This window comes from Hemitrygon akajei, unplaced genomic scaffold (genome assembly GCF_048418815.1).
Source record: "Hemitrygon akajei unplaced genomic scaffold, sHemAka1.3 Scf000089, whole genome shotgun sequence".
NCBI lineage: Eukaryota > Metazoa > Chordata > Chondrichthyes > Myliobatiformes > Dasyatidae > Hemitrygon > Hemitrygon akajei.
In genome coordinates, this window is record NW_027331975.1 from 2420257 (window position 1) to 2435751 (window position 15495).

General features: G+C 43.6%; 1 protein-coding gene across 1 annotated transcript in view; it reads left to right on the plus strand.

Moving 5' to 3' along the window:
• Positions 1-15316: 15316 nt before the first annotated feature.
• Positions 15317-15495, plus strand: part of LOC140722792 (uncharacterized) — a 31383-nt gene continuing 31204 nt past the window's right edge. The window contains exon 1 of the mRNA XM_073037458.1: positions 15317-15412. Coding sequence (XP_072893559.1) covers positions 15403-15412 — 10 coding nt within the window. The 5' untranslated portion in view covers positions 15317-15402. The remainder of the gene's footprint in view (positions 15413-15495) is intronic.

Genomic DNA, 15495 nt, shown 5'->3' on the forward strand with positions numbered 1-15495 from the left:
GCTTGCGTCACGGAGCCTTTTGTTGTAGCGCAGATGGATTGAAATTCAGCTGTAAAAAAGTTCATGAAATCTGAGAGTTTTTCTTTGTTGCACTATAATTTATCATATCCTTCTATTAATAGATAAAGACAAAATTATATTTTTTGTCAGTCCATTCTAAATATTTATAGATGCGCATTACAAAAAGGAACATATCAGAGATGCAGTGCTTTTTTCAGGCCGTGTGAGGAAAAGTATGTATAGCTCAGGAAGGTCAAATCAAACAGAGCCCTCGAGAATGTGTGTGGGTCCTTAATGAGTAACTTACATCAGTATTTACCAAGGAGAAAGACACGGAGGATAGGGAGATCAGTGCGCAGGAGTACTAGTATGCTCGGGCATTCTGAAATAGAGGAGACAGTGTTGGGTCTCTTAAAGTGCATTAAGGCGTATAAGTCTCCAAGCCCTGACGGGATATACCACAACTTACAGAGAGAGCCAAGTGAAGAGATTGCTGGGGCCTTGACCAATATACTTGTGTCCTGCCTAGCCACAAACAAACTCTGCTGAGAACAGGATAGTACCTCATGTTGATGGCATCATTCAAGACATAATCTAGGGGAATAATCCTGATGAGCATTGAAACTGCCGAGATAGAGTCGGGCATGAACCGAGTGCTGATAAATGGGACCAGTGTAGACAGTGAGTGGATGGTCAGAACAGGTATGGCCGACCAAAGGCCTGTTTCCGTGCTGTGTGATCCACCACTCGGACATGCAAAATTAACGATGGTGGCACCGCAAGGGCATTGATTTCAAAACTCCACATCCCCTCTCCAACCTGAAATAAACCAGACTGAACCCCTTTGGTCACCACTGGAGTATCTGTTTCTGTCAAGGTAACATACAGATTGGACACGTCAGCCTAAACAACTGGCAACTGATGAAGTTCCTTTGTCTTCAATAGAGTCTCCAATGACGACAGCTCTCCTCGTCTCCGTCCCACCCTTCTGCACCCTCTGCCCGAGGCCCTGCCATCGTGGCTCACACCCTGGTCTGTCGGCCCTCACCAAACAGTATCCAGGACGGTACACATTATTCAGGGAAATGGCTACAGGAGTGTTCTGCACTACCTGTCTACTCTCCTTCGCTTCCCCCCCTCGGATTCTCACCCAACAACCTACTTCCGGCAGCCTAGGTGTGACTACCCTCCCTGTAGCTCTCATCTATGACTGTCTCATTCCTCCTTATGAGTCGAAGGTCATCCAGCTGCTGCTCCAGATTCCTCACACTGTCTTCCAGATCACCCAGCCGTACGCACTTCTGGCAGATGTGCCTCTGTGGGAGAGGGGAGTTCCCCCAAGACTGCCACATCTCACAGGAGAGGCACGTCACCCGTCTGAGGAGGCATTATAAAAGACTAACTGGGAACAAGCTCGTCCGCCGCCTCTCCTCGTCGAAGCCTCTCCAGTCAAAGCCTCAAAGCTCCACTCCTTCACTCACCTACTCACTCACTGGCCGCCTTCCCTGTTGCAATCGTTTGCTTATTAGACTTCAGGGTCGCCTTCCCGTCAGCTAGAACCAGTCTGGCCTTTCTCCTCCGGTCTCTGTCATACACACGGCGTTTTCCCGTCCAGCACTGACACTCACTGGGTGTTCGTCTGTTTGTATTTCACTCCATTGTCTGTAAATCGAGACAGTGTGTGCATGACAATCCCAGAGGTATTCACATTACTCCGTCTGGAAGCAACAATCATTCCACTGTCAAAGTCACTGAGATCACAGTTTTCCCCCAATCTGATGTTTGTTTTTGAACAACACCTGCACCTCTTGACCATTTCTGCATGTTTTTGTTAAAGTGACTGAGCTGGTGCCACGTGATTTGTTGATCAGCACTAACGAGTTGGTGTACAGGTGCACTTCAAAAAATTACCACTGAGTTTATTTCCGAACTAGAAAACCCACACAGCCCGATCTCGGGTGTTATCAAGAATGAGATCTGGATCTATTTATTCATTCCCCTGTTTCCCACAACTGGATGGCGCAGACAAGACCCGTGAACTAAACATTGTCGTGATGACAAGGGTAGGTTAATCATAGGGAACATAAAATCCTGGAATCTATGCAAAATAATCGCGAAGAACAAATACATTTGAACATGGCACGGTATCGCACTTCCCTGTCGCAGACGGGATATTGAGGCTCAAAAGAGCAGCTAAAACTGTTTTATTGGCGACACTCAGGCATCATGGAAATGGTAATGTGTAGCACACAAAAACTGAATTCACCTCGTCAGGGGAATTGTACTGTGAGGCGATCAGGCTCAAGTGCTTTACAATTCAGGATTAACGTTGATCACTGAAGACGTAGAAGATGTGCTGTAGATCTGTTGTTTCAGTAGACAAATTGGAGTGGATCCAGGTCGCTGTTCAGACAGGAGCTGATATGCTTCAACACCAGCCCCTGAAAAACACTTCAACTGTGGATGTAAGTGCGACTGGGCGATAGTCATTGAGGAATTTAACCACACTCTTCTTGGGTTACCGGTATGGTTTAAGTTTCAGTTCGGAGATACAAGGAGGTAGTCACCCCTAGGTTGCAGGAGGGGCAGTAACTTGGTGACTGTCGGCAGAAGGAAACGAAATGAGCAGCCAGTGCAGACAAGCCCCGTGGACGTACCCCTCAGTAATAAGTATACCACTCTCAGTATACACCGAGTGAGAGGGACAACCTACCAGCTGGAAGCACAACCTCTGCTGTCTGTGGCTTGGAAGAGAACAGAAGGGAAGAGGTTTACAGTGGGTATAAAGATTCCATCATCAGAAGAACAGAGATGAGATTCTGGATGTATGTTGCCTCCCAGGTGACAGGGTCAGGGATGTCTCTGATTGGGTCCATGGCATTCTATAGGGGGTCGGTGAGCAGCCAAATGTCTTGGTGTATATTGGCACCAATGACATTGGTTGGAAAAATGAAGGGGTTCCTGGGTGATAATATAGGAAGCTCGGTAGAAAGCTGAGAAACAGGACCTACAGCGTAGTAATCTCTGAATTGCTGGCCGTGCCACGTGCCAGCGAGGACAAGACTGGAATAATTTGGCAGTGGCTGAGGAAATGGTGCAGGAGGAAGAGGTTCAGATATATGGACGATTGGGATCTCGTCTGGGCAAGGTATGGCCTGTACAAAAGGGATGAGTTACACCAGAATCCCAGGGGAACCAATATCCTTGCGGGCAGGTTTTCCAGAACAATTCAGGAGGGCTAATTTTGCGGGGGGATGGGAACTGGAGTTATAATGCTGAGAATGGGGTCGCTGGTTCACAAACAGAGGCAGTGTGCAGTCATAGTGATAGAAACGGGAGGCTGATGATAGGGCAAACTTGCAGTCAATGGGATGAGCTGCAATGTAAAAGGCAGACAAAATGGAAAACGGGGAGTACAAGACTGACGATGTTACAGTTGAATGCGAACAGAAAAGGGAATAATAGACGAACGCAGCAAAGTTAACCGATTGACATGTATGACATTGTGGGCGTCACTGAATCGCGGCTGAAAGGATATTACAGCTGGGAGTTTAACATCCAAGGGTACACACTGTATCAAAAGGACAGGCAGGTCGGCAGAAAGGGTGGCGTGACTCTTGGAGAAAAATGTAATCAAATCATTAGAAAGAGGTGCCATAGGATAGGAAGGTTTTGAATCCTTGTGGGTAGTGCTCGGTAATTGCAAGGGTGCAAAGGCCCTGATGGGGATTATATACAGATCCTCCACACAGTAGTAATGACATGGTCTGAAAATTACAACGGGAGATAGAAAATGTGTGTCAGAAGGACAACGTTACGATAGTCATGAGATATTTTAACATGGTAAAATCGGGTTATTATGGTCTTTTATTACCCCACTTGTCACGGTCGTATTTCTAGACTTTCCACCAGTTCAATATTGTCCAGGAAATTGCCTAGATTTATGGATGCGTGTTTTTTTTTATTCTGTGCAAATTTGTGAACAAAGGCAGCGTATATCTGGCAGTGATATTTAAAATGAAAAATCCTGTAGTGAATTTCATTGGCAGTTGTTAAACGTATAGACGTCTACACTCAGTGGGCAATTCTTATCTACTTCCTGTACCTTATAATATGGCCACTGAGTGTATGTTCGGAGTTTACCGTGGCTGTACCCCGTCCAAATCCGACGTTCGGCGTTCAGTGACGCTCTTCTGCACCCCGGCTTTTGAAGCGCATGGCTATTTAAGTTACTGTCACCTTCCTGTCGGATTTAATCAGTCTAGTCAATCTCCTTGATGTCTCCCATTAACAAGGCGTTTCCACCCTCAGAACTGCTGCTCACTGGATTTTCTTTCGTTTTGTTTTCGCACCATTCACTGTAAACCGAGCGACTTGTGCGTGAAAATCCAAGGAGATGATCAGTTTCCGCAATGTTCATGCCACTCTGTCTGGCACCAGCGATCATTCCACAGTCAAGGTCACTGAAACCACATTTATTCCAGATTCTGATGTTTCGCCTAACCACAACTGAACCCCTTGACCATATCTGCATTTTTCTATCCTTTGAGTTGCCGCCACCCGATTAACAGATTCCCATTAATGTGCGGCTGTACCTAATAACACGGCCATTTGGTGCATTTACCATTTAGACGGGCCCTCACCTATCTCGAATTTGAATATGGGTGAGATTTGGTGCTGATTTTTGCAATCTTTCTATTTCCAACAACAGGTTGTCGCTGACAAGGCAGTTTGGGGTAACCTGGGGAGAGAGACTGTCACTGTTCCTTCTGAGCTGCGCCGGTGTGCGGCTGCGCTGTAATTAAAATGTTCGCGTCACGGAGCCTTTGTTGCAGTGCAGGTGGATTAAAATGCAGCTGGAAAAAAAGTTCATGAAATCTGAGAGTTTTTCTTTATTGCACTATAATTTATCTTATCCTTCCAATAATAGATAAAGACAAAAGTATATATATATATTTGTCAGTCCATTCTAAATATTCAGAGATGAGCAAAAACACACACATCTAAGATGCGGCGCTTTTTTCAGGCCGTGTGAAAATTTCTGGCTCAGAGCAATGGTTGATCCACACAGCTGCAAAAATAGTAATTTAGTGGGAATATTGGAGATTGGACCATGTTAGATTTTATGCATATTAATCACGATTGAATATGATACATTACTGTGCTTCATTATGATACATTATTTTGGTATCTTATTTTATATTATTAGCTAGCTTGCCTTCATATTTCACCTTTTCTCTGCTTATTCATTTTTAATTGCCTCCCTTTGATTATTAAAAGCTCCACGATTCTCTAGTTTCAACTATTTTATCTATCTGGGATGACATCTTAAATCAGGATGTAGATAGTCCAACAAAAGCAGGAGCTGCACTGAAACTGATGGGTAATTATGCTAGCTAGATACCCGACCATTTGGTGGGTGAATGGTGAGGGCAGAACTCCTTAAGTTTAAGATAGCTATAGAGAAGAAAAGTGTAGACTTTGCGGGAGAGTAAAGAATTGGATCAGGGTAAATTTTCTAATTCAGTAAGCAAGAACTACTGAGAGTTACTGGGAAACAACTGTTTCTGGCAAGTCCACATCTGACATGTGGAGGGTGTTTAAAATCCATCTGCACAGAGTACAGGACGGGTATATTAGCAGCGTCAGAATGGTTTTCTGATTCAGTCTGAAGGTTATGGTACATTCAGCTCGTTTTCAGACCTGACAAACTATGTCTTCCAGCAGCCAGTTCCACCTCTTTCCTTCACCTCCATGGAAGCTGCATTTCCATAAGACCATAAGACATGCAGCCAATCAGGCACCGATTTATCCATGCTAGACTCTTTCCTGTAACACCACGGGCTCGTAGCTTGCTAAGCAGCCTCGAGTGTGGCACCTTGTCACAGGCCTTTCGAAAATCCAAGTACCCAACATCAACGTATTCACCTCTCTCTAACCTGCCTGTTATTTCTTCAAATAGAAATAGCCGAATGTCCTGTTACTAATTCAATATGCGAGCAACAACCTTCACCAAATAAGAGACCCCGTGAATTTAATGCTCCGAGTTCTTCCATCACTCACTGATGAAAAACGGTTGATGTATGTGTAAAGTAAATGCGATATCAGCCAAATTCACCAGCAGGAAATGGTCTAAATTTCATATGATGGCGCTGTGATCCTGCAATTTGTTTCCAGTAAGTGAACAATAAACTGAAGGAGAAGGGCATCCGTATCTTGCTGTCGACTTTGACCGGTTGTTATCTTTGGGAGATAGCAATCTCGCCACAGCCTCTCCCCATTGCCCATTACCCGAAGTTTACAACTGCAGACAACTGTTAAAGATGGCTTTTAAATTGGCCACTTAAAATCAGTGCAGGTCCTGGCGACGGGGGCACACTTAAATCTGGAGAAAGGGAATGTCCGCTGATCAAAAAGAACATTATTTCAAATGCATAATATTCCATCAGAGTGGAGAGCGCCCTTCCTTCTGCTGTCTCTGTGCAATAAACCCACAGCGATCTTTGCCCTGAGAAGTCGCTGGGGTTTATAATCTGACAATAAACTGGTCCTAAGGTGAATAATAAATCCAAGCGACGGCACCAACCGAACGGAATCAGGATGCAGGTTATGATTCCTCTCTGGAGGTGGTAAAATGTCGCGCACTGAAGTATTAATTCTGGTTCGGACCACGAGTTAGAAAGACTCATTCAAGCAAAGTGAGTCTTTGTCTGCTTTAACAGAAGCGTTGTGGAACATGATGTGGCGTTACTTGCTGAATAGACTGAAGTTCAGGTTTATGAGCGTGTTATCAACTGAACATTGCTCAGGGTGTGTTCACTTACTGTTAGGAACATAAAATTCAGATGCTCGGATTCCCTGAAATCAGACATAGGTGTCCTGCATCAGGTAGGAAGGTGGACTGTATTCGGCAGTGTTACGGCGTTTTAATAAGCCCGCTTGTAACGGCAGTATTTCTAATATTTCTACCATATCAATATTATCATTGAAATCGCGCGGCTTTACGTATCTGTGAGCTCGATTATTCTGTATGCTTTTTTTTAGCGAAGATAGATCTGGCAGTGATATTTATATTAACAAATAATGTGGTAATTCTCACTGACGGTAGACAAAAATAGCAAATTCTACACTCAGTGGGCGCTTTACTATGTACCTACTGTACCTAATAATGTGGCCACTGAGTGCATGACCGGGACCTCTGATACCGTTCCCCGTCTGCTTCAATGGTGACCTCTCGTCTGTATTCGCTGGAACTCGGTAAAGACGGGGAGTTGATTGTATGCGTTGTTATTTAGATGAAGGTGAGGAGGTTTTTTTCCGCTGGTGGTTACATAAATAAAGCTTTTGCTGGAGACACCGAACATCACGCCGATTCTGAAGAAGGAATGCGTGTTTGCTCCTGTAGGGGGAGCTGAAGCAGAAGAAGTTATTATGAGGTTATATTTCTGAGGTGGAACTAGTGTCAATTTGGAATTCTCTTCCTCAAAGGGAAAGAGAAGCAGAGGTTTTTTTTCAGTGTGTTTGATTCCGCAGCGCACAGATCCTTGACAGGCAAGGGAGTGAAGTGTTGCCGACGGTCGCAGGAATGTGTCACTGAGATCACGATCCAGCTGTGATCATAGAGAATGGCGGGACAGGACTGAGGGAGCGAATGTCCTGTTACTAATTCAACATACCAGTAGCACACTCTGACAAATAAGAGACCCGGTGTATTTAACGTTTGATGTTTTTCCTTCGATCTCAGACGAGGAACGCCAGATGTATTTGCAAAATAAGTGCCATACCTGCCGAATAAGCAAGCGTTATATGGTCACAATTTCATATGGTTCTACGTTGACATGGTAACTTGTTTCCAGTAAGTGGGCAATAAACTGCAGGGGAAGGGCGTTCTTATCTCGCTGTTGACTTTGACCGGTTGTTATCTCTGGGAGATGGTAATCTCAGCACAGTTGCTCCACAATCGGCCCATTGCAGTAATGGACCAACTGCGGACAACTGTTAAAAATGGCTCTTTCTAAACAGGCTGACGTTCAAGTCAGCTCCAGGTAGTCGGAACACACTTAAAGAATGCCAGTGTTCAAAACGAAAAAAAAAATACATGACTCCAAATGCATAATATTTTACAAGAGTTCACAGCGCCCTTCCTTCTGCTGTCTCTGTGCGATCTTTGCCCTGAGCTGCAGCTGGAGTTTATAATCTGACAATAAACTGGTCACAAGGTGAACAATAAATCAAAGGGAAGACACCAACAGAACCGAACCAGGATGCGAGTTGTGCTCCCTCCCTGGAGCAGATCAAATTGTCCAGAGAAAGGTAATCATTGCATCGCGCACTGAAATCGTACTTTTGGCTCGAACTACACATTCGGAAGGCTTAAAAACAGAGTCTTTGCATTTTTCATAACAAGCGTTGTGGAACAGGGTGCGGCGTTACTTGCTGAATAGACTGAAGTTCTGGTTATGAGCGTGTTATCAACTGAACATTGCTCAGGGTGTGTTCACTTACTGTTAGGGACATAAAATTCAGATGCTTGGATTCGCTGAAACCAGAATGAGGAGTCCAGCACCAGGTAAGAATAGGGACCGTACTGGGTTGTGTTTTGGTGTTTCAATAAGCCCACTTGTCACGGCAAGTATCTCTAGTTTTTCTACCGTATCAATACTATCAGTTACTGTTCCAGGGGAAGCTGAAACAGGTGAAGGTAGATAATGTTATTTTTATGAGTTGAAACTGTTTTCAAAGGAAATGAGAAGCAGGGATTTTTTTTCCAATGTGTTTAATTCTGCAGCGCACAAATTCCTGACAGACAAGAGAGTGCAAATTATTCCAGGCGGCCGCAGGGATGTATGTCACTAAGATCTCGGTCCAGCTTTAGGACTTTAGGAGATCTAGACCTCATATGGAGCCAGTGATCATTAATGGAGAATGTGTGGAGCAGGTTAAGACCTACAAGTATCTGGGAGTACAGTTAGACGAGAAGCTAGACTGGACTGCCAACAGAGATGCCTTGTGCAGGAAGGCACAGAGTCGACTGTACTTCCTTAGAAGGTTGGCGTCATTCAATGTCTGTAGTGAGATGCTGAAGATGTTCTATAGGTCAGTTGTGGAGAGCGCCCTCTTCTTTGTGGTGGCGTGTTGGGGAGGCAGCATTAAGAAGAGGGACGCCTCACGTCTTAGTAAGCTGGTAAGGAAGGCGGGCTCTGTCGTGGGCAAAGTACTGGAGAGTATAACATCGGTAGCTGACCGAAGGGCGCTGAGTAGGCTACGGTCAATTATGGAAAACCCTGAACATCCTCTACATAGCACCATCCAGAGACAGAGAAGCAGTTTCAGCGACAGGTTGCTATCGATGCAATGCTCCTCAGACAGGATGAAGAGGTCAATACTCCCCAATACCATTCGGCTTTACAATTCAACCGCCAGGAGTAAGATATGTTAAAGTGCCGGGGTTGATTGTATTTAATGTATTTAAGTAAACTACTTAAGAACTTTTTAAAAGCTATTATTAATGCTTTTTGAGAGAGTGATTTAGATGCATATCATATTTTTACTGAGTTAAGTATTGTATGTAATTAGTTTTGCTACAACAAGTGTATGGGACATTGGAAAAAATGTTGAATTTGGAAAAAAATGTTGAATTTCCCCATGGGGATTAATAAAGTATCTATCTATCTATCTATCTATCTATCTATCTATCTATCTATCTATCTATCTATCTATCTATCTATCTATCTATCTATCTATCTATCTATCTATCTATCTATCTATCTATCTATCAGCTGTGATCATAGAGAATGGCGGAACAGGACTGAGGAGGTGAATGTCCTGTTACTAATTCAACATACCGGCAGCACCCTCAGACAAATAAGAAACGCAGTGAAATTAATGTTTATTCCCATCGGTCTCTGACGAGTAACGGTACAAGTACTTGTAAAATAAATGCGATGCTGGTTGATGTATGTGTGGAGTAAATGGGCTGCCAGGCAAATTCGCCAACGGGATATGATCATAATTTCATATGATTGTTACTGTGATGTGGTAATCTGTTTCCAGTAACTGAGCAATAAGCTGAAGGAGAAGGGCGTTCTTATCTTGCTGTCGACTTTGACCGGTTGTTATCTCTGGGAGATGGTTATCTCGGCACAGTTGCTCCCCAGTTGGCTCATTACTGTAAAGGGCCAACTGCGGACAACTGTTAAAGATGGCTCTTTGTAAACAGGGTGACCTTGAAGTCAGCTCCAGGCCGGGGGGACACAGTAAAATCAGGAGAAAAAGAATGCCTCCTGTTCAAAAGAGAGTATTATACCAAATACATTATATTCCATCAGAGTTGACAGCGCCCTTCCTTCTGCTGTCTCTGTGCAATAAACCCAGAGCGATCTTTGCCCTGAGCTGTCGCTGGGGTTTATAATCTGACAATAAACTGGTCCAAGGGTGAACAATAAATTAAAGCGACGACGCCAACCGAACCGAACCAGGATGTGGGTTGTGATTCTTCTCTAGAGCACATCAAGTATTCCAGAGAGAGGAAATTACTGCACCGTTTGCACTGTAGTATTAATTCTGGTTCAGACCACTTGTAAGAGTGACTTGTTCATGCAAATTAAGCTTTTATGTGGTTTAACACAAGCGTTGTGGAACAAGCTATGGCGTTACATGCTGAATAGACTGAAGCTCAAGTTTATGAGCGTGTTATCAACTGAACATTGCTCAGGGTGTGTTCACTTACTGTTAGGGCCATAAAATTCAGATGCTCGGATTCGCTGAAACCAGACTCAGGAGTCCAGCACCAGGTAAGGACAGTGTCATAGGGGAAATGTTATGGCGTTCATTTCACACACTGATCGCCCTAGTCGTGCTATTGTTTCTATCAGTTCAATATTGTCCTTAGGATTGCGTGGATTTACGAATATGTGTGTTTTATTTTGTTTGTGTGTTTTTTCTTAGCAAAAACTTTATATATCTGGCAGTGATATTTAGGATAAAAATTCCTGTAATAAATCTCACTGGCAGTTGATAAACGTATGGAAGTCTACACTCAGGGGGCACGTTTTTATGTACCCCTGTAACTAATGATGAGACACTGAGTGAATGTTCGGCGTTTAATGCGGCTGCACCCCGTCCAAATCCAAGGTTATGCGTTCAGTGACGCTCTCTTGCACGCCGCTGTTGGACCGCATGCTTATTTGATTTCTTACCGCTTTCCTGTCGGATTTAATCAGTCTAGACAATCTCACTGAGCTCTCTCATTAACGGGGCCTTTGGAACCGCCGCTCACTGGATGTTCCTTTGGTTTGTTTCCGGACCATTCTCTGTAAATCGAGAGATTTATACGTGAAAATCCAAGTAGCTGATGAGTTTTGGTAACACTCAGACCACCCGGTCTGGCACCAGCCAGCACTCCACGGTCAATAGACAATAGGTGCAGGTGTAGGCCATTCGGCCCTTCGAGCCAGCACCGCCATTCAACGTGATCATGGCTGATCATCCACAATCAGTACCCCGTTCCTGCCTTCTCCCCATATCCCTCATCTCTGCTATCTTTAAGAGCTCTATCTAACTCTTTCCTGAAAGCATCCAGAGAATTAGCCTCCACTGCCTTCTGAAGCAGAGCATTCCATAGATCCACAACTCTCTGGGTGAAAAAGTTTTTCCTCAACTCTGTTCTAAATGGTCTACCCCTTATTCTTAAACTGTGGTCTCTGGTTCTAGACTACCTCAACATCGGGAACATTTTCCCTGCCTCTAGCGTGTCCAATCCCTTAATAATCTTATATGTTTCAATCAGATCCCCTCTCATCCTTCTAAATTCCAGTGTATATTACGGTCAACGTCACTTATATCACATTTATTTCCTATTCAGATGTTTGGTCTAAATAACAACTGAACTCGTTGACCATACCTGCATGTGTTTATGTTTTTTCAGATGCAGGCAGATGATTAACAGATTCATATTAATGAGCTGGTATACTGTTGTACCTAACAAAGTGGCCATTTACTGCATTTCACATTTAGACAAATCCTCACCATCTCGAATATGAACACGGATGAGATCTGGGCCTGATTATTGACGATTTGCAATTTTTGCAACAACAGGTTGTCGCTGGCAAGGCAGGAGACAAAACATTGTTATAAGATGGGGGTAACGTGGAGAGAGAGACCCGTCGCTGTTCCCTCTAAATTGCGCGTCTGCGTAACCAAAATGCTCCCGCGAGCGGAGCCTTTGTTGCAGCGCAGATGGAATTAAACACTGCCAGAGAAACGTTTATGAGACCTGAAAGTTTTTCTTTGTTGTACTGCATTTCATCCTATTCGTTAATTAATAATTAAAATCAAAAGAATGTATTTTTTTCTGGTCTGTCTTCATCCTAAATATTCATAGATGCATTTTACAAAAGATGCCGAATATTTTTCAGCCCGTGTGAAAACTTCCAGCTCAGCGCAATGGCTCATCCACGCAGCGTCAAACATAGAAATTAGTGGGAACATTGGAGACGGGACCACGTTAGATTCTATGCATATTAATCACGATTGAATACGGTACATTATCGTGCTCCCTGTTATAGACGCGGTTAAAACTTAATAGAGAGGACAAAACTGTTTCACCGTGAGCCTCTCTGGTATCCAGGAAATAGTAATGAATAACGCAAGAAAATTAATAATAATTTCGTCTTGTCCGAGGGAGCATAGTGTGAGGCAATGAGGCTCAAGTGATTAACAATACAGAACTAATGTTGAGCAGCGAATAACTAGAAGGTCCATTTACTATAAATTCAAGAGCTTTTCGGTTTCGTCACCAAACAGGATAGAACAAGACTACAGCGCACAGTGAGGACTGCCGAGCGCATCATTGGAGCCTCCCTGCCTTCTATTGTGGACCTGTACTCTTCCAGGTTGAAGAAGAGGGCGGGGAACATCATAAAGGACTCCTCCCATCCTGCACACGGACTGTTTGATCTTCTTCCGTCTGGTAGGCGCTTCAGATCCCTCCAGACTAAGACTAATAGGCACTGGAGAAGTTTTTTCCGTACTGCGGTCACTTTGCTGAACAGTTAACTGCCGGTTAACTGTCGGCTAACTATTACTTGTATTGCAGTACCTCTATGTATAATCTATATTTTCATTTATATTTATCATTATTATTGTTATGAGCAGAGAGACAACATCTGCCGGAAGTAAATTCCTTGTATGTGTACAGGTACTTGGCGATTAAAGTTTGATTCTGATTCTGATTCTGATTCTGATTAATGCCCCGATAATCACTTTTACTACCTTTTCAGAACATTGGGTGTAGTACATCCCCCATTATAGGTATGAGCAAGGATGAGATCTGGGCCAAATTGCTCAATTAAGCGTTCAGCATATCACGCATCATCTTGGACAATCCCAATTCTGATACTGGGTCTTCCACAGTGTCTTTTTACACAGATCCAATCTGATGTACCGAGTTTCCAGCACTTTATGAGAGGAAGGCAGGAATATGACATTGGGGTGAAAAAAAAAATCAGCCATGATTGAATGATGGAGCAGACTCGATGGACTGAATCACTTAATTCTGCTCCAATATCTTATCATGACTGAACGATGAGTCCTTCGTATCCCGTATCAGGATTTGTGACGTGTGAGGGACAATTACAGATTTGTTCACTGAGATCCTTTTATTTGTTTTCAGCGTTTAAATTTCAGTGAGATTTGCCTTTGGTACATTAAGCAGAAATGATTTGCTCTCATTTGTATTGTTAACGTGCTTCATTATCTCTCTGGTTATAGTTAGATCTGCGGTGAGAGATTTATTGGAAGAAAAACCCACAACTGGAAGCAAACCACGACTGAAACGAGGGAACAGCGACAAGTGAACCAGCCCGAGGATTGAGAGCATCAACTGGAGAGAACCTTTCTGACTCAGATTTTCCATTGATTCAGTCAGGAGAAAGTTTGGTGAGTCTAATTTACACAAACACTGGTCCTTTAGACATTACATACCTGTACAAAGGAAGGTATGAAATAGGTGGATTGGACTGAATGTGCCCAGAAACACCAGTTATGCCTCTGCCTAACCCACTTGCGATCACTCCAGGTCTGGTAATGTGCTTTCAGAAGCCCAGCTCTTTTAAGTCTCGCACATTCTCTCAGTGTTCGCTCATTTGAAGGTCCTGCATCATCTGCAGCAGCTTTTGGTCATTTCTGATGTTTCCTTGTTACGTTATAGTCATCTCAAAAAACCTTGACAATTTCCTCCCTTTATCAGAAGCCGCAGGTACGTTGTGCTGTAGTGATTGAAGAAATGTGGAATTAATATGAACTGCAGCAACATGCCATTGATTCCTCTGGCTATTACAATCTGCAATGATACACTTACCCTCGAATATATCGTCGTGTAGGCCTTTGCTGAGAACAGATCTTTTATAAAGAAAAATGTCCCAACACTGCATTTTATTCAGTCCTCACTAGCAAATGGCAACAAACAGTTTACATTTACATACCTTGGCCTCATCAAGTACTTTTCTGCTAATTACATTGTCAGAGCCTGTGAACGTGACGTTAAGCAGAGGTTTACATTCAAAGTTATGTTCCCATGGATGTTGTACATGGGTCTTCAGCAAAGTCTTTGACAAGGTGTCACATGACAGCTTGGTCTCGATGATCAAGTCCCATGCTGTCCGGAGAGAGCAAGTTGGATGTATTCAAAATTAGCTTCAAGGTAGCAAGCAAAGCGTGCTGATTGAAGGTTTCTCCTTCTCCTCGCAATGGAGGCGAGTAATTAGGGTTTGGGACCTTTGGTATTCGTTATTTTATAGCAATGATTTGGATGCGGTTGCACAAGGATTATTTGACTGGTAAGTTCGCAGAATGCACAAAATTAGAAGATTATCACAGAGAAGATTATCGTAGCTATAGGGGATCTAAGTGGACAGGGGGTGGTAAAGAGATTTCAAAACCGAACCGAGCAGCAACGGATTCATGCAGATGTTGGGGATTATATGGAGAAAACAGCCAGAGGAAGTGGATGAGGCAGGCGCATTCGCATAATTCAAAAAGCAGTTGGGATGTGTAGATGGAGTGAAAAGGCCAGAAGGGAAGTGGGCCCATCACAGGAAATTGTAACCATCTCGATGGGCACTGTGGTTGGCATTCTCTCGTTGAGATGAACGCTCTGAATTTGAACTCTATTGCTGTGTGAGTCTCTCTGTAGATGTATCAGTGGGCAGACATACATACATCGTGTGGAAGATGTTGTGAATGGGGAATGCTTCTCTGATACTTGCAAAGTAATCGTACTCTCTCTACTCACTGTCTGCTTGTTGTGTAATTCAGGGCATCACCAGCATGTAGAGGTTTCCAGAACCGGGACCATAATGTAAACAAGACGACGACAATCAACAACCGTCAGGCAGAATCAGAATGGACGAAGGTATGATCACTGGGATCTTAGAATTAAACTTTTGTCGCTTTGGTACACAGTAATTCAGATGAAACAACTGACACAGGTGTTAA